This window comes from Metopolophium dirhodum, chromosome 2 (assembly GCF_019925205.1).
Source record: "Metopolophium dirhodum isolate CAU chromosome 2, ASM1992520v1, whole genome shotgun sequence".
Lineage (NCBI taxonomy): Eukaryota > Metazoa > Arthropoda > Insecta > Hemiptera > Aphididae > Metopolophium > Metopolophium dirhodum.
In genome coordinates, this window is record NC_083561.1 from 8,349,334 (window position 1) to 8,374,029 (window position 24,696).

General features: G+C 28.3%; 1 protein-coding gene across 1 annotated transcript; it reads left to right on the forward strand.

Annotated features, from left to right (window-relative positions):
• Window positions 1-280: 280 nt before the first annotated feature.
• LOC132937890 (leucine-rich repeat-containing protein 23-like) lies at window positions 281-24,410 on the forward strand. The gene is made up of 8 exons (XM_061004477.1): window positions 281-295; window positions 464-676; window positions 805-953; window positions 1,788-1,968; window positions 2,159-2,237; window positions 21,013-21,182; window positions 21,259-21,395; window positions 24,161-24,410. Exons 1-8 carry the CDS (start codon window positions 281-283, stop codon window positions 24,408-24,410), a joined length of 1,194 nt encoding a protein of 397 aa, XP_060860460.1.
• The last annotated feature ends 286 nt before the right edge of the window (window positions 24,411-24,696 follow it).

The window sequence follows — 24,696 nt, forward strand, 5'->3', positions numbered from 1 at the left end:
GTACCTAACCAGACACACGAAACACATTTTAATTGATTGTGTCGACAGATCTAGTGTTTCTTAAAATGTAATTGCTGTAAAGCAGTAACTATGGAATAAAAACGTATTTCTACATAAACTACAGACCGTTTGCCGGTTGCGTTATTTACCGACTATATAGATACCCGGTGCATTATTTTGTTATATTCGTTTTGTTATTTTTACAATATTATTTGTGTGACTCATTTTGGGGAAATCGATTTTTTTCAGTATCACTTTAAACTATATACTGACTATTATAATGAGTAAAAAAAGTGTAAGTATAATATAAGAAGAATCTATTTTTTACCTACTCGTCTTCGTTATCACTGCAGCAGTTATACATGTACATAATATTATTATAGTATAATTATTGCAGTATACTCTATAGTGTAGATATTTGCAATTTGTATAAGTGAATATTAAGTTAATAATTTTCCTATAGATCGATGCAGCATTGTCCGAACAACTCGATCGCATCCGATTGAAAAGTGACAACGTTAAAAACACCGTTCGTAGCGAATTAGCCGTCACGGAAGACGAAAACGCATATCCCGAGGCCAATAGTTATGGCTACGAAAACGATACCGAAGAAGGGTACGGGTTTTTCGAGGATTGCGAAGAAGGATTTGAATTCTGCAAGAAGAAAATGGTACAAGTGCGTATCTATATTTATGTAAAGAATATAAAAATAAAACACTCTGGCAAAGTTACGTGCGACGCCATTATTATTACAAAAACGATTATCTGACTATATGGGTTTATGGTAAATAACGTACTTTTTAGTATCAGCAACGGTCGAGATCCGTATTGGAAGAGGACTCGTTCCCCGAAATCCCGCTGACCGACGTCGAAGCCAGAAAATGTCTGAATCGCATCGGCCAAGTAGGAACTGGTTTAATGTACGCTTTCGTTCAAATCGATGTCGACAATAGGTGAGATGTGCTTTAAAACTATTATGGGCATTATTATAGTTATGGGTAAAGAAAACCGAATCATCGAAAATCAGAGTCAAAGATTCTCAACTTTAGATCGTAATTTAATACGACGTGTTGTGTACAATTTAACAACAGTAATTATCCGTAATGAGTAGAATACTAGTACAGACAGTACAGTAGTATACATATTTTATGTCAATTCTTAGCTATACTGTATACATTTGAAATACCTATACCTACATGACTACATATCATACTATGATATTGTATTAATATACCTAACCATTTAAACATTTTCGCTAATATTAAAACGCGATGGTGAGCCAATATTGGTAAAGCTAGGTATAAGGAATGATTGATATTGTACATCAACATTTTCAAAAAAAATTATCTCCTTAACCATTTAAAATAAAAGTGTAGTTCACATTAATAAAAAATGAAGTTCATATTTTTAAATATGGTTCTAATTCTTTTATAAATAGTATGCTTAAAAATTTCAAAAATCAAAATTTGAACAAATAAATTTATTCAGGAAAAATGGGGGTTGAGTCATTACTTATGTTTGGCAAATCACCCAATATATACGTGGAAATATATTCAATCCGTTTGTCCATTTAACTTAGTTATATTTTATTCTGTATTCTTTTCTGTTTATGATAGTCATACTTAACTGTTTGTACGAATTGCATATTTATTCAAAAGGGCTCCTGCCCGTATATTCAATAAAAATAAAATGAAACAAAAACAATATGTATGAGTTTGGTGCTATACAATTGTATACGACAGCAACAATTAATACTATCATCATTCATCTTGTTTCAATAATTTTAGAAACCTCACGAACATCGAGGAAATCACAAAGTTTAAGTATTTGTCTTTGATAAACGTGTCGCATAATCACTTGGGCTTGGACGCTTTGGACGTGCTCAGAGAGTTGCAGTACGTGGTTGTGGTACATGCCGATCACAACAACATCGATTCCCTTTGTCTGTCTCCAATGCCGTATCTACAGGTATACAATATAATAATATAATATTGTACGGGATAATCGACTACTCCGTGGGAGGATAAAGTGTTATGACACATATAATACCATTACCGACACCCGACATATTCTTATCATTAATAATGTTTTTTTTTTTTTTTTAACTTAATGAATAACAATAGCGTTGTATAATATTCCTTTTATTATTTTTTTACAGGTTTTGACCCTAAACTCGAACAGAGTCTCGTCGCTCTTGGGCCTTAAGCAACCGTCGCTAGAGTGTTTGGAACTGAACGGTAAGTGGGGTGTGATTTTTTTTCCATTCTACGCTGCACCCTGTGTGATACACGACTGTATAAAATGTATATATAATATATATATTATTTTTTTTCATTAGTATTATTATAATACATATTTGTAAAGGGTAATTTATCAAGACACAAACGCCGCCGTCGGACAACGGCCAAGTGTCGTGAATATATTTCCCCATTGTCCCTGTCCGTTTTTATCGGTGGACAATTTATTGGATGCATTCAATTATTACCCCCGATGTGTAGTGTACAATATTATAGTATATGCAATGCACTTATTTATCTGCTGCTGCACTGTAAGTTGTGCGCTGAAGATTACATGTAACATCGGTTTGTGCAATGCCATGTTATAATAATGCGACGTTTTTATTGCGTGTGCATAATATTATTAATTCCATTTATTTTTCAAACGATAAACATCGTAACATGTCATATGTTTGTAAGTATAATACAATTTAACTTGAAAACAATTCAAAATAATTCTACCCAAATACGTATGTCATGCATAATATGTATATAATATAATATTATATTTTCTGGTATTTTTAACTTTACTGTAACAATTAGTATTATTATATACAAGTACCTATACTAGGTTTTATAGTTAAAAGATACTAACATAGAACTAACAGAATACAACCGGCGCAAATGTCTGAATTTTGAGGTTTTACCGATTAATCTTGGTAAAATCTAGGATGTTATAAAAATTAATTTTGTCAAACCTCGAATACTTAAATTGTACCCCGGGCTGTTATAAACGAGAAATGGATAAACTATATTTTAAGATTTAAGACCGAAATAAATATAAAATAATAATAAAAGTTATGAAAAAAATGTCCAAATTATAAAATGTGGTTAAATTAAATTATTATTTGAGAATTCGATGATTATTTTTGAGAAATCTTATTGAATAAATATTTTGGTAAATAGTATAATAACATAAATCAAAAAAGTCCAAAATTTTGATATTTACAGACATTAGTCAGTAAATTCTAAGTTTAATGTTTAAACAAAGGTTTTACCAGTGTTTGTACTTAAACTGTAATACAAATATACAAAAATAATGAGTATTTTATAAAAACAAAATATAAATATTTTGTAGAGTATGTTTGTTATAACTTATAATACTTAATAAAGACAAAATAGTATGTGCAAGCGTACGTGTAATGTCTTTCTGTCTTTGAATTCTTATTATTGTATATATTTTACTTATCACTATAATAATACCTACACATTTATAGTAAGAACTTAAGGGGACGTTACAGTGACATTTGTTGTCTCCGTCTTATAAGTGCGTAACATAGCAAATTTTATGCTCAGCAGAACACGTTTATCTCCGTTAGTTTAACAATATTAGAGCGAATTGACCTCTTATACAATTTAAAGGTATGATTATTATATATATACAATGACACAGGTTTTTTATTATATTTTAATTTTAAAGCGAGTTATGTGTATTTTAAGATGTACAAACAGTTTACAATTTTAAATACACATGACCCGCTTTAAAATTAAAATATGATAAAAAGCATACGTCATTGTCTAGATAATAGTCTTACCTTTAAATTTTATAAGAGTTCATTTCGCTCTATTTTTTAAACTAACGGAGATAAATGTGTTTTCTGCTGAGCGTAAAAGTTGCTATGTTACGCGCTTGTAAGACGGGAGACAACAAACGTCAGTGTAACGTCCCTTTAAGAACAATAATGTAAAATCTGCTATCGATACCTACTCGGAGTGCACAATATAGATACATTTTTTGGCCATCAAAAACAAAAATACCTATCGTAGTTTATCTAAGTTTTTTTCACGACTTCCTAAAAATAATACAGTTGCTTGCAATTTTTTTTTTTTTTGGCACAAAAATACAAACCAATATTACAAATCTTTTGCCGTCGGTGGGCGCCGAGGGAGTGATATTTTCTTCCCTGTACACACACTCGGTAACAAAGCCGTTCATCTTTTGAATGTTTATTTTATGCGAAAACATCTTCTTTTTTTTTGGAACGTTATATATTTTGCAAACTTTAAAATTTGTATAAAATGTACTTAAGTAAGTCGAAATATTTGAAAAGCACAAAATATATTGAAATGTCATCGTTAGTGAAATAACTTAAAGAATGATTTAAAAAAAAACTTTGAGACTACTAAAATCCAGGGTTATTATTATTATTATTTCACGATTAATTGAATGATATTCTGTTATAAATTATTATTATTTATTATTTGTATGTATTCATTACTAATACATATATGAATATATATATATATATATACATTATAATATATACAAATGATTTCTTAGAATATGAATTTTCCGTTTTACAGACATTATTACATTAAATAAAATTGTCTATTACTTATTTTGTATTGGTATATTTCCTAAATATACTAGGTTGAACATTGATAAAAAAAAAAAAAAAAAACGATTCGAGATATTCTTAGAGATTCTTAGAGATTCCTAACTCGATAATATAAAATAATATAATTTCTAGGGGAATAAGTATAGTTTGAGTTGTCGAGTTTTTAGAGTTTTCAAAGTTCCAGTTATCGCGACTCAACCGTATTTCATTTCTGATTGCTTATATATTATATTTTTATAACACCAACACTTGTTAATATGTGGACATGATAACAGTTTTGGTTTTGTCAAATATTAATATAGGTTTATATTGAATTTGATCATACGGTATATCAAAACGTTAATTAATGGTTAATATTTCATTTTTATCCCGCATGCAGTTGTACTCGGGAACAGCTGCATCACGATCGCATATCGAATAATATGTGATTTTCTTTCCTAGTTTTTTTTTTCACATAATAATATGTATATAACAGACAAATGCGTGGACGCGATTTTTAATGCCAACTCATAATTTATTTAATGTTTTTCTTTCAATTTAAAATGACTGCTAAATGTATTTAAAAAACGATCACTAACCTGCAGTAGACCCATTATAGGTACACGCCAATAGTGTACATACTCATTTGTATTATATTGTTTTACGCACGCGCATAATAATGTAAACGTTTATTACCATCGTGTAAGTATATATTATTATTATATTCGTATTCCATGTATGTATTTATTATTTAAGTACGAGTGGTGTATAAAACATAGTATTCAAATACGCATTCATCATAACGCTATATAATACGCAGTGAATTATATCAAAAATTTCCCCAGTTCAGATACTATATACACTCTTGTGGTTACGTTTATTATATCCTGCACCTTACGGATTCCATTTAAATGAACGTCATAAAGTATCCTGACATTCGTTTAACACAACGGCAACGGTGGCGGGTCTTTCGTATCCGCGTCAACTATACCTATATGCAGTACATAATAATAATGATAATAACAATATTATGTGTTATTCTATTTTTGGAGGCATTTTCTCTCAGCCTCGATTAACCACAGGATGTATAGTATTAAAACCACAGAAAAATAATGTTAAAAAGAAATAGGATAAAAAAAAAAAATACCACCGGCGCAAGACAGATACTACACCACTCAAACGACGTAAAATACCGGAATAAAATAAAAACCAACTTGCGCGTTTAAATGATTAACACGTGACGCCAATTCTTTTGACCCCACCGGGTCTCCCTTTTGGAAAACGCGCTGCAGCAGTCGTATAGAAGACGTCCCACCGCAGCACGCACTGACAGGCAGCTGTCGGGGTATTTCGTCGTGTTTACGACGTGTAAAAAGTCGAAGGTCTCCTCCGGAGAGTAAAAAAAATAAGAAAAAAAATTTAAACAAGACATAATATAGAGCTAGCAGATCTACCGCTACAATTGAACTAATGACTAACATGTTTAATGTATTTTTTTTTACGCAAACGCTATGCGTATACGACTATTATACGATAGTTATATATTATAATATTACTTATATACTTTTTCCGGAGATTTGTAGCGAAATCCAACCTACAAAAAAATAACCTAAACTATAATATAATATGTACAATATAATACGTAGGTACCTACACATGATAATCTATTACAAATGCCAATTCGTGCATAGCGAACGGACGATAAATGTGCAAAGTATTTCACGTTAAACGTACCTTCGTATGTGAGTTTAAGTTCATATATGTTTTCTGGAAAATCCTGAATCACGAAAGTTCACATTATATATTTATATATTTTTACCGTCTAAACTACAGTATCTATCACGGCCGTTTAATTTTTTATAAAGAAATGCATAAATTTGTAACATAATCAAAATAAAAATTTTTAGTTTCAATTCGTCGGTTGACCAAACAATCCATAAAATATAACTTTGATAGTTGGACGATCTAATAAATTAAATTAGTGATTAGATGGTTATATATATGATTTAATATAGATGTATAATGTGTATTGAGGAATTCGGAGAGGAAATTGGACAATATTTTGGCTTCCCGCCAATATTAAGCAGGCATTATTTATATTATTCTGACGACTGTTAAATATTTTAATATGTTTTCTCAATTGTTCAAATTCACAAATATAAAACATAATATATGCAGTTAATGTTATGATTTATAATATAGTAACGTTGACTTCGTATGAAAACTTTTGTGTACCGCAATAATTGTATTATTATTATTTGTAAAAATGTTTTATTATATTACATTTACAGCTTGTTTTTTAATGTAAAAATAAAATTATATATTAATAGATTTTTTTGTGTTTTGTGTAATAAATAATTTGTACAACGCTATTTTAAATTAAAAGATAAAAGAATTTTTTCTAAATAAAATAATTGCCAGAAAAATAACAATATGTTAATTTTGTTTTCTATAGCAAATGTATACCTATACATTAAGCTTTTAGTACATTTTTTTATTTTTGTAAAATTTAAATGAGGAACGCACGTCATTATATTATATTAACCGACGCGCGTGAAATAAATTCACTATTATAAATAACAGACCTAAACACAGTTTTGCCATTGACTTGACCGACCCAAATATTCCGTTTAAAAATATAATTATAATATTATTATGCCCGTCGTATTATACACAATATTATATCCAACCGAACTGCCCGAAGTATTCCGGATACGTTTGTAAGCTTTAATAATAACATTAACCAAACAACTAAAATGTCGTATTATTTTAATATTGATGACGTCAATAATATTATAGTACCTAAATATGTAGGTACACATCATATTTTAATAAAACATATTTTTAATGATTTATACAATTCATCACTATACGTATGTGGGCAAGTATAATATATTATTATTATATACACACGAGTAGGTACAAAACATAATTATTAAAAATGACATTGTATTAAACTGCATATCGAGTGTATTTCAAAGGATTTCGACGGTTATGCTGACACCCATATATTACATAAGCATAGAATAGGTAATACATTATATTATATAAAAGTTACTTAATGACGATAAGCCACTATTATATACAATACCTATACACATTACAACACATATTATTATTATACGTAACGCACACACACGCAGACACACACAAACACACACATTACATGTAGGTAGGTATAATATAATATACACATTTTTACAACACTCAGTTCTAGGGGTGAAAACAACATTTATCTCCCGCGGGGAATGCTTACTAGAATTAATGTTTTCGAATACTTTCAAAAGCGTCAGGTTCATTTTTCTTTCAAAACGTCAAAATTTTTCTACGGTCTTTTTTTTATTATTATTATTCATCTATACATATTATTATTTTTTACGATTATTATTTTCCTTGTGCAAGTCTCCGAAGGGGTTAAGCTTCCTGCAATGTCATTTATCAAATATATATATTTTTTTTTTTTTTGGGGGTAGGTTCTTATTTTTTTTCATTTATTTATTTTTGTTGTAGTTTTTTTTTTTTGTATAATATAATAACACACTGCTCGATAACGATTACCTTTTATAATATTGTTCGCTTTTCGTTTTTTTTTTTCATTTCAATACGATTATTGTCTAGTGTTTTGAGCATGTTCACCTAGCCTTTTATACCTACCTATACCTGCCTATAATATAGGTGCAAATTCAGTCCGTTAACTGTTGGCTTCGAAGCACATCATATATATATTGTATAGGTGGCTTATAACGATGACGAACAATAATGATTCGCCCTTTTAGGTGTATTTGCAGTTTCGAGTACGTGTTTATTGGGATCCGGGATTTACTCCTCCCCATCCTCCAAATCATCCCTTCCATCCTTACACAACCTTTAAACCTCATGTTTCGATATAGATTTCACAACGTCGGCAATACAATACCCATATATATATAAAAGGTCAAATTTTTGTTTGTTCTCTCGTTCGTTCGTATGGGTACCTACCTAATATACGTGGTAGTAGTACTTACGATTTATATTCTCCAACCTCCGAAGCTCACGTTCGTACTGATACAGTTAGTTTTTTCGTTTTATTGACTTATATCCGAAATTTCTTAAAGCGTAACTTTTCCAATTTTTAATTGAATATAGCACACAAAACTACACAAGTACAAACAAGCGCCCGTAACTGGCAACTGGATGAAATCACAACGCCGCCATTTCGTTTCAAACGATGTGATGAATGAAGATATTAATTATTAAGAATATTATTCATTGATTGAAAAATGAATTGCAGTTGATTATAATATTATACAAACATATATACAATTAAAAATTTTAGAAAGTTGCCATTACGTTATAACAACGGATGGAATTGTTTTTTTTTAAATGTTAGAATAAACAAACATAACTTTGATGGATCGGAAATAGTCTATGTACCTACGCTACATTACAAAACATCACCAGATCCTTAGCCCCTATCGTAATTATATTTTAATATTTTCCATTCCATGATTTTAAATAATAAGCAATCAGGATATCAAGTTGTAAAAATAAAAAAAAAAACACAAAAGATGAAAATATACGCGTGTACATCATAGATGTATTGAAATATAATGTACTAATAAATTATAATATTATGTATAATATTGTGATATACCTAGTCACAGTATAAAAAATGAAATCTTCAAATAAACCAAGTAATTATCATAAAATATAAAAGCAATTGTTTGGTATACATTTTAAGCGTAAGTATACCAAAAATGTAATATTATATTTTGTAGAAAATATTTTATTACGAGGGTTAGTTTTTGACATTTCTAATGTACTTTATTTTTATAGCGTGTAGATACAACTTTCATCACTTTCAGCAGTTTATTATGAGCCATTTATTTCTATTATTTTGACCTAGTGTTCTCAAGATTCAATTTCCTAAACGGCTTTATTAAACCAAACGTTGCTCGAGTGATTGTGCCTATAGTATTTCTAAATATGTGTTTTATCAATTTGAAATACTTTCACGAAGTTATGTTTTAAATTAAAATTGTTCTTGGTTATCTGAATGTTGAATACATTATTTATTGTAAGAATAATCAGCTGCAATTCGAGGGCATGGAAATTTTAATGATTTTTAACGATAAAAGTACCTACTGTGAAAAATTGTGACTTTATCGCTCAGCTGTAAATTATTCTAACCATTTAAAACACATTTCCAAGCACGTGAGTCCGTTTTATTTACACATTTTAAACGCCAAAAGCGATTAATATTTAGTCAAGAAAACCTCTTTATAATACGACGAACCGCGATTATACGTGCTGGGATTCCGTTGCGATTAAATTTCAGCAGATAGGTCGTATACGTATAATAGTCCTTCATTTATAATCAATCACTTGCAGGACCGAAGTTTTGGGAACGTCTTTACCTCCTAAAAAAATAAGAGCACCTGGCGTCACGAACCCGTTTTTCTCGATTATAAAGATCCTTGCTATACATATATATACCATCAATCATCAATAATCGTCACCGCGAACGGCTTCTATGCGATGTACTGTTTTTGTAATAATGCGCAGCTATACCTGTATACACACACACACACATATATATATATATTTTACTCAAATTTTCTCATAAATTCGCGGTACCCGTCTGTGTACATAACGATAATATATTCTCTCAAATTATCACTCGGTCGTTCTTCCTCCGAGTGGGTAACTATACCTACTATACGTCGTTGTCTGCTGGACTGGAAACATGGACGACCCACGGGAGAGACAACCCATTCGCTCGGTATATTATATATTATATAACACCGGGATACTCGTACACAAATCTCGTACATCGATCGTTTACATAGGCAGGCAACAATAATAGTAATACCTATACTAATGATACTAATGTAGTAACGCACCGTGTACAAATTACGTGCATTTGAACCGTCGACGGGTATAATTCGATGTAGGTATATGCATAGGTATATATATATATATATATATATATGTATATATATACAGGTATATTGGTATATGGTGTATATTTTATGTAGGCATGCACAATGGTGTTTTAACAATATATCGGACGAATACGTGACCGTGTTTCGCACATTATATATAGGTTTGTGGGATCTAAAATAATAATAATAATAATAATAAAATATTATATAATATAAAGCGTGACGGACGTGTTTTTCATTAATTATCATTATGGCCCCGACGCGTAATATATGATATATTATATTATATTATTATTATTATAATACCCGATGATCCGGGTCAGTCCCGCGGAAACGATCGATTATCGATTAATTAAAATAATAATATTATTTTCGACGCGGCTATATACGCCGCAATATAATATGTTGTGCGGACGCGATAGGGCTAGGAGCGGGACTCTTCGTCCAGGTGCACAGTAATATATTATACACATTATTACCGTATTATACATAACATACAAATTTGTATCTATATATAATTGTGACGATGGCCGGGCGAATATTGGCGGCGAGCATTATCCGCGGCGTGTTTCTGACGGCCGACGTCATTATAATATAATATTGCGTTCGTCGGTTAAGAAATTTCCTTTTCACCCCTTCGCCGGCACACAACGACGGGGCAATAGTAATACAATAATATATTATATTACACAATAGGTACGCACGTATTCGTATCCTCGTGACATTATATACGATTCTATGAATGCCGCGGCGGAAAATACGACGGTTTTATTCTTTATTTTATTAGTTTTCAACAACCATAGCCTATATTATAATATACAGGGTGATGCTATGTTACCACACATACCGTATACGATCATATCCGTTGTTTGAGCACATTGTAATAAAATATTTGCAATAATACGAATTGCCTAACGTATATTAATATTACATTTTTGAAAATTATATAACACATCGATATATTTGATATAAATACTTTGCATGAGATTGTGAAATTAAAAAAGAATATAGGTACCTATCATAAAAAAAAATTCAAAAAAAATTAGATTATTTCGCAAAATGTATAGTGTCATAATATTTATTATATAAAATCATTTTTTTAAGCAAAAATTTATCATGATAATGATTAATGACTAATAATGAGTATATTATGTGTTGAGGAAAAAAAACTGTTTATTAATCTAAGACGTGTTAATTAAATTCCCTAATACTCATACCAGTCATACCTAAAATCACTGCGAAATGGTTTTCACACTGCAAATTTGCATACTTTTATGAAGTTTTCGGCTGTATATAAGATAATATTATGATATGTATATGTTATTTTATAATCGCTAACGTATTATAATATGATAATATTATTATTAATTATTTCCAACTTCTTTATGTAGGTATCTATATTAATTTCCCAGAAGAAATATTGTTGATACGTACCTATATTAAATTATATTATGATTATCTTGTATTATTTAAATTATAATAATTTACCGGAATAAAAATAGTATTCTAAACTGATATAAAAACGAGTTTCCTTAAGATGTTGGTCACGAAACGTTATTATATTAGGTATATTATATAGGTTTATTAAGGGAATACCTACCTATTTTTTTTTCTTAAAATTTTACGACCACGTCAATATAAAAATAATTAAATATTTATTTTGCAATAATTATATTAATATTATGATCGATATCAACCACGTCGGAATATCGGTGCATACTAAAATTTTTTTAAGAAAACACTAAACAAGGTTTGAATATTTGAATATTGTTAGTTTATCAAATCAAAATTAGAACGCTGAAATATCGAATCATGCTGAAGTTTAAAATACAAAACCCTCAATTGTACGAGCTGATATTATTATCATTTAGATAAAATCTCATATACTATACCTCTATAATACTATGGTAATAAACAGTTATTTACATGATTAATTAAAATTGACTTCTCCCATTTTATGAAAATTATACGCTCGCATGCATCTGCAGCACACTAAAATTGACCGAGTTTTTAATTAAAATAAATTGAACAAGTCAACAACAACAAAATAAAAACTAAATGGTAAAAAATGATTATGTAAAAATCGAATTTGGCGATTGAAATCGGGTATTCCTTCTACATTATATAATATTAATATCTGTACACGAAATTAAATGTTTTATTTTAGCATAACCCACCCCAGCTGAGTAGTATGTTTAATTGGACTCTATATAAATATAATTGTTTTTTTTTTCACATTATTGTGTATAATATTTTATGTCATAAACGACAACGTCATAATATAGTATAATTATCGTCAAAACATTCTGCTCAGAAAATATAATGTCAAATGCATTAATAGGCACAAACCGTTAGAATAATGCAAACATAAGGTAAAAATTATTATGAAAATCGAAAAAAATATAAACGTGAACGTTGTGTAATGATTGAATTTTAAATAAAGTAAAACGTCATCATCATGCGCGTACAATCCTTCGATAGGACAATATTATTTGAATGATTTGATTACGATAATAAATCGTTATCTGTCAATCCTTCCGAGAAAACGTAAAACAAATTAGATAATATGATGCACGCGCATAGACGATACGGATAATAAATCGTTTTAGCCAAATGTTTACATATGTATTTATACAAATTGACTTAACTGTACAGCTGTAGCATAGCAGTGTAAAAAAGCTACTAAATATTATATAGTCTATAGGTGTATGCGAGTTGTAAGAAAAATACAACAAGATAATATAATAATAAATTCAGCGTTTCATGACATTCGGCCGTTTTTCATTCACATCTATAATAATAGTTGTTATAACATTATACTATTAAAATCCGTATTCGCATTAGTCAAATACCATTAACAAACGAGTCTTAAAGCGTCCCGTAAGGCCTTTGTCTCGGATAAATATTATGGTTTTTTTTTTCAAAATCTCATAAAGTCATAATAATAATTGAACCGTGATAACGATGATGATTATAATTTATTGAAGAGACTATATTTTTTTATCGTTTTCGGGATATGGTTTTGACGTAGGTAACATATTATATAGTTTCTAAAATATGTGGTAGTAAAATTCGATATGCTACCTACCGGTGAAATGTTACCTACATAGAAACAATCGTAGTTTCATATTCTATAGGCAATAATATAATGATTGTAAAATATAAAAACATAAAAATTCTGACTTTATTAATTATTTTATAATCAACGCATGCAATTGTAGATAGGTGCATCATGCTTCGTTAATAATGATGATCTTACATTACAGATTTGTCCGCACATAATGTCATAATATTATTAATATTGAAATTATGCGTAGACAACAAACTCTGATATCATCCGAGGAAAAGCTTCAAATTGGTTTTATGGCTTCACCACTTTTCTTTTAATCTACTCTATATATTTATACTTAGGTATATTTGTACAGGTATATGTTTTTATCCAAGACTTTTGACAGGTACTATACTTGGTCCTTACATGCCACTATAGTCGCCAAAATATTTCTAGCGAGCGATTGGCTTAGCAATAATAGGTTTGTGACCCTGTGACCTACATGAGATTGTTTAGCATACTAAGTATAGAGACATTTTCGATTTCAACTGTCCAGGTAAGCGTTTTGTACGGTTATTTTTTTAGCGATTTTTGTGGAAATATAAAAATACGATTTTGTGCCATATACTGCATAGATGAAAAACTATTATGGTTTTTGCAAATTGTCTTTGGCCCAAGGTTTTCGTTTTTAAATTATTCAAATGTATACGTAGATTTCCTTAAAGCTTAAATAATTCAAGGATTTGCTAAGTTGAATTTGTTCCCAGCAAGGAAAACCAATGACATTTTTATAATAGGGATATATATTTTTTAAGCGCGCAAAAATGTTTTTAGGAATATTAAAAACATGTAACGATAGCATACTATTATACCACATAATATGTAACACCTTCGTAGTCGTAATAATTATTAATATAAATTTGTTATTAACATTTAAAGTTTATTAGGTAATGTAAAATAATTTATTTGTTGTATATTTTGAAATAGTTAGCTATGTAGGACGTAGGTTAGTTTAGATTTACATTAAATAGATAGGCGTTGATATATTTTGTTGTTTTTTTATATTTTTAAGCGTTGTTAAAGATTAATTTTTTTCTAGTCATCGCATTTTTGTATTTCAATGGTTCATTAAAATTTAAAACTGTTTTTACTTTACTTCAACGCAGAATTTTATACCCTCATAAACCAAACTAACTATTAAAATATTATCCACTGATATAATGACGTAATTTCTTCAAATATATTTAATAATGCATAACGTATCTCCTTTTCCATAATATTACATTGTCATTGTCACCACGGTTATATTATGACGCTTCCCTATCTTGCCCCGCGTACCAGTGCCACATACACCACACTATGGACAGCACTGCCGGTATTGTTATTTACCTCGGCCTTAGATCATATATTGTTCCAAATGATCTAATAAAGCCCCGTGGCCGTGCCCATATTATTAGATGCTGCTGATTTACATCTGATGAGTATTCCGGTAACAAACCTATTAATTAAACAATATAACCACAAACGAAGACTGCGATACTACAAACCTACATTATTAACTAAGATTTTACGCCGATCACGAAAATTATAAATGTCAACCATCGACGGCCGTCCGACTGTTGCGTACTGTAAAACTCCATTTATATCCTCTCTCGGTGTTTCCTAGCACCTTAAATCTGTAATCGGCTGTATCATAGATTTATTTTTATTTTGAAACTACCACGTTCGGATAAGCCAACTCAACAAGCACTCGGTGGGTATGACAATAACATGTTAATTCAATCACCAGTTACGTAATGATGTAAAACCTCTCATTTTAATTATTATATACCCACCTACTATATATAAATATATGTATATATATGTATATTTAGGTATACAAATCAGTGGCTACCATATGGTATGATCATTCATAGTTTATACTGTATATATACACTATGTATTACTCATTTTTAACTCACTATTTCCTCCTGGGAGTATTATTATTGTAAGAAAATAAAAAACTATTAAATTATATACATATATAGGTATTACTCTAAATTATTTTAAATGATGACGAAGTCAGTAACCATATGGTAGAGCACTAGAGCCGTATACCATTTTTAGATAGATTTGATATATTATCAAAATTATTCATAAAAATCTTATGAATACTTTACAGTAGTTATAAAGTAAATCCTTAGATATATATTAATTTCAACATTTCTCCGCTGATTTCTCCTAAATTCCATAGAAAAACTATTATTATTACTTAAAATTATTTCACTACAACATAATATCGTCACTTGTATATTGTTATAATTATGTTTATAACCCTATATTATTATTATTACTATTATTCAACAACTGTTATTATTATTTCAAATTAAAAAAATGTTGTCTATTGGAAAATGCCAAATTATTAAATACATATTATTATATAATCTCAATTCTTCAAACAGCTTAAACGTATTAATTTTATCATTATTTAAAGTATAATATATAACATGGTTATTAAAATTATCTAACACATCAGCTTTACCGTTTATTTAATTTTTATTTTAATTACAAAACCTACAGTTTCAATCGATTTGTCCTCTCGGAAAAGGACTATCATCGATGCGTAGGTCAACAGTTACGTGTTTGGGGATTACCGTGACCGGTGAGTACTGAATGTATGGGCTGTAAAGAGCCGAAAAGGTCACAAGGTTTCTGTGTGTATTTCTTGTATTTTGTTGATGACCTAACATAACCTATAACATTTGATGAGTTGTATTGTGTGCATGGAAAGATTGAACAAATATCGAAACCAAGATTTCACAGTCGGCAATTTATTAGTCTGTAATAATTACCAAGAGAATTTGTTCTATACGATATATTATTACATACTTTGAATTATATATTTGTTTCTACTTAAATAGTATAGGTACTAAGCTGTATGTATAATACCAGTGAATTGGTTTTAAATCTTGACACTGTTCTCTTAATATTCAACTATTTCCTAATTTTATCGACAATAATTTGAAGATGATAATATATTTTATGTAAAAATAGTATGACAATATTATTATGATGGATATTTACTATATTATGGAATTTAAATGCGTATAGTGTTCGTAAACATAATAATATATTATTTAGACGAGTATTATAGTATTATTATAATATATTCTATACGATCACGGTGTATCTAATTTACATAATTTTATTGTATAATAATATATACACAACGCCATCTACCAGTGGCGGAAAGTGAACGAATAAACTAAAAAACGATAGTTAGAACATAATATTATTATTGCAGCGTACATAATAATAATATATTAATTATTTTACACATCAGTTCTTATTATGCTATTTTGATGAATATACTCTCATTCGCTTTGACTGAAATATTAATACAATATTGTTCAGTTAGACGGTTAAAACATATTTAAATATACATATAAATTATTATAAATAATTATTATTTTTCAAAATCGATTTTAAAAATATTCGTAACAATAGGATCAATACGACTAAAGGATAAATTATTATTATTCACAATATATTTAGGACAATAATAATATCCTCGTGGTCAAATTCCTTGAATTTCGTGTGGCGATTTGTTTGTCAAGTATTATAACAAATGCCCATAGGTACTGTACGGGCTATACGTAAATCTCATTTAAAACGGGAAAATCCTTTGACAGGTGTCCGACTTTGTGAAAATCGAATGGACTCGTTAAAGGTTTATAAGGAAAACATAAAAGACAGAACTGACGCCAAATTCGACGGAAAGATTTATCTATTTTCTTTTATACTATTTAAAAAAATAATTTTATTGCACCTATAATAATTTATTTTGTTTAAAATATAATCATTTATTGGTTACTAGAACATAATAACGTTGTATTATATATTTACATAATTATATGATATGATAATATATATTATACATCTGTTAGTTGATGCATTAATTTATTTTGTAGTTTCTTAAAATAATATAGGTACTTGTTTTAATATTTTTTAAACTTTTGTAAGGTACTAATTGAATATTTTTATAAATTGTGTATTCATATAAAAATCTTTAGATATTTTTCATGATATTATATTACGGTAGATAAAAAAGGGCAATGGATTTAAATAGTCAGAATTATATAACAAACATAAAAATAATTCATCTTCCTTTCTAACACTTAGGATATCTCACAGACCACAGTAATATTTATTTATTTATGTATAATATGTTATTTACTAACATTCTTATAGTTCTTACAATAAACTACAGAGTACCTGTTTTTAAACGAATACATAATTATTTATATGCTATTTGTATGTATTTATATATTAACTTAAACAGTTAACAGATGGTGCATTTTAAATATAATAATATTTTTGTTTAACTAATTATAAATATATTATATATATTATTGAGTGGCTCATTATACTCATGAATTGAATTACATTGTGTAAAATCTATCTGAAGGGAAACTTTACCTAATCTAATCTAAGAGTCAGGAATTCGACTCAATGTTAACACTTCAAGTACCTTCCTAGTACCTATGGCAATAGTCTAACCTAACCTAATGAGTAATGGCTAATATTACTAAACATAATAATTTAGTAGCTGGATTACCCAGGGATATATAAAACCAAAATTCACAATTCATCTGCGGCGGAAAGCAGTAATAAAAGTAACTTTTATTTCTTACATATGAATTAATTTCAAGCAGAATTAAACGAATATGACTAATATAAACTAATATTGTGGTGATAATAATCAGACTATAATATTAAATAGAGGAAAAGTAATCCTATAATAACATATCATATTATATAAACCTTTCTTGAATAATAAAAATCAGTTGGATATTTTTTGATTCTATAAACATCAACCATACCCTTTGCCTCTCGTTTTTTGAGCTGTTATACAATTTATAACCTTATAAATTACAAAATATAATACATCACAGAAAGTTATATCCAATCATAATAACTAATTTATTATCTATAAGATTATAAGTTATAACCAATGTCGACCCAATAATAATATATGTATTTTATTAAAAAAACGTTCCATTTTCGTGATCCGAAGCAAAATGCATTTGTGAGCCACCTTATTGCAATCTATAAAAAAAAGTTGAAAAATGAATCATAAACCCTGCCCGAGTCTCAATGAATCTATTGGTATAATTTTTATTGAAAACGGTACAGTAGTTTTCGAGTGTATAGGGGACAAACAATGTACAAAGAATTATTCATTTATCTAATTAATATATTATAGATAATAATATAATATACTTTACGTTGGATCTATCGCAAGAAAGAATATGCCAAAACGTTTTAATTTTAACAAAATTCACACAATTATTTTTTGAATTTGTACCAAGGAGTACGAAAAACGTTCATTAAAAAGTGTTGTCATTTATTTTTGGATATTAAGATATTAATATACTTTTTTAATACCTATTGTTGTAAAAAAAATTGTTTATACTATCTTAACATTCAAAAATAAATTACAAGACTTTAAAGAACTTTCTTCGAATTCGTAAAATAAATAATAATAATTAAAACAGAGCCATGCCATCTGGTTTCGACCGTTTATGTCCTACTCTTATTTTTTTTTTTTTAAACAATTTCAACTGAACCGCTTTTTACGTGGCTTCAGAAATAGAGAGACGTAGTCAATTTATAATTTATATACTTACTTACCCCTTAATTTAATTACCTATAATAAATGGTTTATTAATAATAACAGAATATAGAAATAAATTCACTAAATTTAAATTTAAAACACTGTACCTATACCTAGTTATTATAGTTATTATATTAAAATAATGATATTTGCTGAGGATTATATTTAATATCAATGAAGTTTGCATCTAAGAAAAATCATTTCTATACTATTATATTCTGTTTTAATGAATCTTATGCACGCTTGATAAATATAACTATATATTTTGCTAGTACATAGATATTAATTCAATCATCAATTCCAATCAATCTAATGATTTAAATTTAATTTGAAATCGTAAGTATTCTTAATATTCAACCGTTTAAAATGTTGTTCTATATTTATTTTTGAAATAAATATATTCAATATACCATCATTTTGGTTGAGACAATGAGGTAAATATATTTAAATATATTATTACAGAATATATTTGAATTCAACGGGATTGAAATGTTATTGAAGTCATTGTATCGATTCGATACTATCAACGCTAAAGTTGATGAGTATATTAGAATCGTACCTTTATAATATAGGTGTGAATAATGCATATATGTATATTATGAAACTTAAGAATAAAAAAATAATTAGAGTTGCTTTGATCAACTACATAATTGGTTTTTAATCGATGTTTTAACGAATTAGTCACTCTCCAGTATCCATCATAGCCTACAACGAAATAGTTTCTGATTTTTTTTTTCGTGGTATTTTGTTCAACCGTTATTGATTTGTGTCTTTTTTTGCAAATGGTGTGGGATAAAATGTGGCCCATATCGGATGACATCCATATATTACACAAACATGTTTTTAAAAGAAAAATAATAGTATGTATATAGCATCACTTCAACAGTGGTGACAATAATATAAATTATCTCATCTGCACGATCCAATGATTGTGATTGGAATGCTTAAAATATGTTTCCAGTTGATTCATTTTTACTAGGCTTTGACGTTTTTATTAGTTTAAATAGAATAACATTATATCATTGATTTATTCTGCAATTGTACACTGTATTTAACAAATATTTACAAATCTATGATTTATAAAAAAAAAAAACTGTAACGTCAGTAATTGATAGTTCTTGTTAAACTTGGTGATCACAAGACCACAAAAAACAAAACTCACGATGGGCTTAACAATAGTAATAAATTTTATTGAAAACTTTCTGTGCATGCTTTATTTTCCTCGATATTTTTCTTGTTTAATGTGATTTTCTCGAAAAATTACCAATGTAAAGTAAAACACGTAATATGTAATCAAATTTATTGTAAATGTACTGTATGAAAACTTTTTCGGTATTTTATTGCTCTGAAAAATAAAATCGTAAAATTAAAAATTAAAAATCTTTTACTATAAAAAGTATAGTAAAGGCAAAGTTCCTCTATCCACCATTAGAACCTAAAAATCTCATAAATTTAACCGTTTAGGAACGGTTTACGACACTTCTTTTGAAAATGAAACAACAAAAACAAAATATTATGACAGTTAAACGTGTTTAAGTAATTAAAATTATAGAGCATCCTTATCAAGTCTAATTTATAGACTCGTTTTTTTTTTTACTAAAGCTCCATGATTTTGAATGATAAATTAGTCTACTCACATTTAAAAAAATATAAAATATAGTACGAATAACCTAACTATATTGTAATAAAATTATAGTCGTCTATAACATGATAGTTTTATTACAAACGGCATAGTTATGCATTTTATTCTGTTCATGTAATGATAGGAAACTTACGTTCAATATTTCAGACAACAACATATCTTATCTGACCCAAGTGCCGAGCAAAAACCATAATAAAAACTGCTACAGTGAAGAAATTGTTTGCCCAAAACTATCCACATTGGCATTGTCCAGAAACGCCTTGGATACAGTCGAACAATTTGTGATTGTATCCAATAAATTACGTATATTGTACTTGGTAATTTGATTGAAAACTCATATCATATTGGAATGCACTTACACGAAACATGTTTTTGTTATAATAATGTCATCAGAGCTACAACAAGATTGACAAGCTAAATGGATTAGATGAATTACGAAATCTGTCTCGTTTACACTTGCGTAGTAACCAGATATCGAACTTGGATGGTTTCACTGATAATCTGATGAATTTGACATACTTAAACTTGAGGTAATATTGTACAGTATACTAAAAACTGGAAAAGTATATTAAGTAACATTAAATATATCCATATCTAAATAATAAAGATGTTCATAAAAAATATTAGTTATTACCTAGACAAAATCCAGTACTTACCTACAGTAAAATATTATGATAAGATTATATTTTATTTTATTATTTTAGTATTTATTACTCAAAGCGAATGCCCGTTTTATTGTAAATTATTTAATAAATTTAATGCAAAACCTAAAAATATATTAATCCTATATACGATGAGTACTTACTAAATATTAATATAATTTGTTCAAACACATTATATTATACCTAAATTTAAACACAAAAGTTCAAAATTGCATGAAAAAATATTAATTTTATATTAACCGTCTTATAATAATATTATTATCAGTTACTTTTTTTCATTTAACGTTCAAAATAAAATGCCAAATAATTTAAATCTTATGGGCTGTAATGTTTCACATTATTTTCAAAACCTACAATAATAAACTGGGAGATTTTAATCAAATTAAATGTATAATAATATATATATAATGTTAGAATGAGTCTTGATTAGATAAAGAAATGTAATAGGATGAAACCGTTTAATTTCATTGTTTCTAGTTCGATCAATTTAAAAACAAACTCCAGTCTTAGTTTAAAAAAAAAAATTCAATTTAAAAATCATTGAAATGCAATTATTGCGATTAGTAAAAAACAACAAATCGTTACAAAAAACAATTAAATAAAACAAATAGCGTAGAAAAACGTTTACTTTTTTACGAGAAAACATTTCTATTAGTTCTTTATCATCAGTTTCCAAGTTGCGTCCTGATATTATTAATCCAGAGGTTAAATTATAAATAATAAAATTCTATTTCATTTAATGTATTTCTGTATTTGCTTTGGTTCAAATTAGTGTTGTTAACATATTCATTGGATAGTTTTTTTTGAAATAAATGTTTAGTAATAGAATATCCGTGTATTAAAATAGTAATGTGTTTGGTATTTGTTTAAAAAAAAACTTATTGTATTCGAATGAAACATATCGTTTTAATGCTCCTGCGATACGTACTATTGATTTTATATTTTAAACAGTTTTTAAAACTTTTCGATTTGTACAACTGTTCTTGGAAACTAATTTATTCTAAACATCTTTACAATGTGATATAAACCTGAATTATTCACACACACACACACACACACACACACACACACACACACACACATACACACACACACCTATTGAAATTCTGAGCGGAGTGACGAATGTATTGATTTCAATCGTGTATGTTGTTTTTTTTTGTGTGTCTGTATACACGTGTTATACTAGAAAAATACTTCAAGTATTGTTTCAGACAGTAAATTAGATCTAACTGGTACTTTTAGGAGGTCCAATAGTATTTTTGATGTAATTAAAAAATAAATTATTGTAGACTTGAAATTTTCACAAAAAAAAATAGTTTTAGCATTTACTAGACACAACGCAATTTTCAAAATATTTCGGCTCTTTTTTTTCTATTTGTAAATCCTTGAATACCTTATCTTTTTTGATTCAAGTATGCAGATAATATATTTCAATATTTGTTAATGGATAAAAAAAATTTTTAAATGTAGAACAATACTCCTCATAAGTTCTTATCACATTGAACATTTATTTTTAAATCCATAATTACAATTTATTTATAACCGTTTATACATTAAGTTTTAACGGCATTCATCAAATAATCATAAAAAGTTTCGAATTATTTTGTAGGAATTTAAAAAACCATACAATTTTGAATTTAAACATTTGAGACTTGAAAATGAAATACTAGGTTCCGTATAAATATAATTCTTACTGTAACTCAAAAATCTTAATTATAATTAGCAACTTTTTTTATAAACATTTTAAGTTCTAATTTTGACGAAACTAGATATTTAAATGATGAATAACGATTAAATCCTGTATTATTAGGTACTATTTTTTTTTTCAAAACTTTTGGAGGTCTGTGAATTTAGTTGTACAATTTTAGCACTAATTTCCGTTAAAATACAATTATTTAGTGTTCAATTAGTACTATACCCAGTAAATAGTTATATGGAGGTTTTCATCCTCTACTAACTTCACATAGCTGCAGGTGTACCATCAGCACCAACATTCGCTATGCTACCTAATTTTAGTTCTGAATCAGTGCTATTCAAAGGAACTATTTTCAATATTGGTGCAATGATTCTATCCGATTTATGGGATTTTCCGTACTTTGATCTAGTGGGTGCACCATCAGCAGGACAAAATCCGTTATAGGTATCACCAAATTTTAGTGCTCAATTGTTAGTACTATTCAATGGAATCATTTTCAAAATTGAACCTATGTTTTCCTTCGAGATATGGAATTTCCCTATTTTATTTCAGTAGATTCACTGCCAGCACCAGTGCTAAAACAGTAGTCAGTACAATTCAACAGTATAATCTTAAAATTATTATTATTAGATACATTTTTTATTTTAGTTGATATCAGTTTTATTATTCAAATATTATTTCTATATTTTTCTATGAATTATTACGTTTAAATTGACCTTTTAAAAATTGTGTCGGATAATATGTAAATAAAAAATGTTTGTATGCTATTATAAAATAAACAATATTATTTAAATCACTCATTAGCTGTTAGAAGCTTTTCAGAAATATTTGAATAATAAAACTAATATTAACCAAAATCCACAAATGAACAAATTGTTTTTTTTGTATATTTTTCCTACTTATGAATTATGATTATATATATTATTATTAATTTTAGGGATAACCGATTAAGTGACGTAGAAGAGCTCAACAAATTGGCGTGTCTCAAATCATTAAAAACGTTGGTGGTGTCAGATAACAGTTTCAGCAAAAACTCGATCAGATCAAAGGTGCTGAAATCGTTACCGTGGCTGGAGAGGATTGACAAGGGAACTGTTAGCCCGGCTGAAAGGTGGCATGGAAAGTCACACGGGGAGGAAGAAAATGACGAGGAAAATGACGAGGAGGAGGAGGAAGATGAGGAGTGAAAGGAAAAATAATCATATTTTTTATTATATTATTGCGATGAGAAAAATTAATGCCAATTTCAGATAATATATTATTATAATATTATTCCTGTTGTAATTTTGGATTCTACAGGAACATTACAAGTTTGGAGAGCCAATCTACCAATGTAACCTACATAATACATATAAATACACATATATATACCTAATTAAATTACAGGGTCAATATTTTATAGCAAAACAGAGGTGGCTTGGCCAGGTCGGAGAGTTGGTAGCTGCCGACTGGGGCCTCGTCTAATTGGGCCAT

Excerpts from the sequence above, each read along its gene's own strand:
- LOC132937890 (XM_061004477.1), top strand. Across the intron at positions 954-1,787 it reads CAAATCGATGTCGACAATAG|AAACCTCACGAACATCGAGG; the intron begins GTGAGATGTGCT and ends CAATAATTTTAG. Across the intron at positions 2,238-21,012 it reads AGAGTGTTTGGAACTGAACG|ACAACAACATATCTTATCTG; the intron begins GTAAGTGGGGTG and ends TCAATATTTCAG.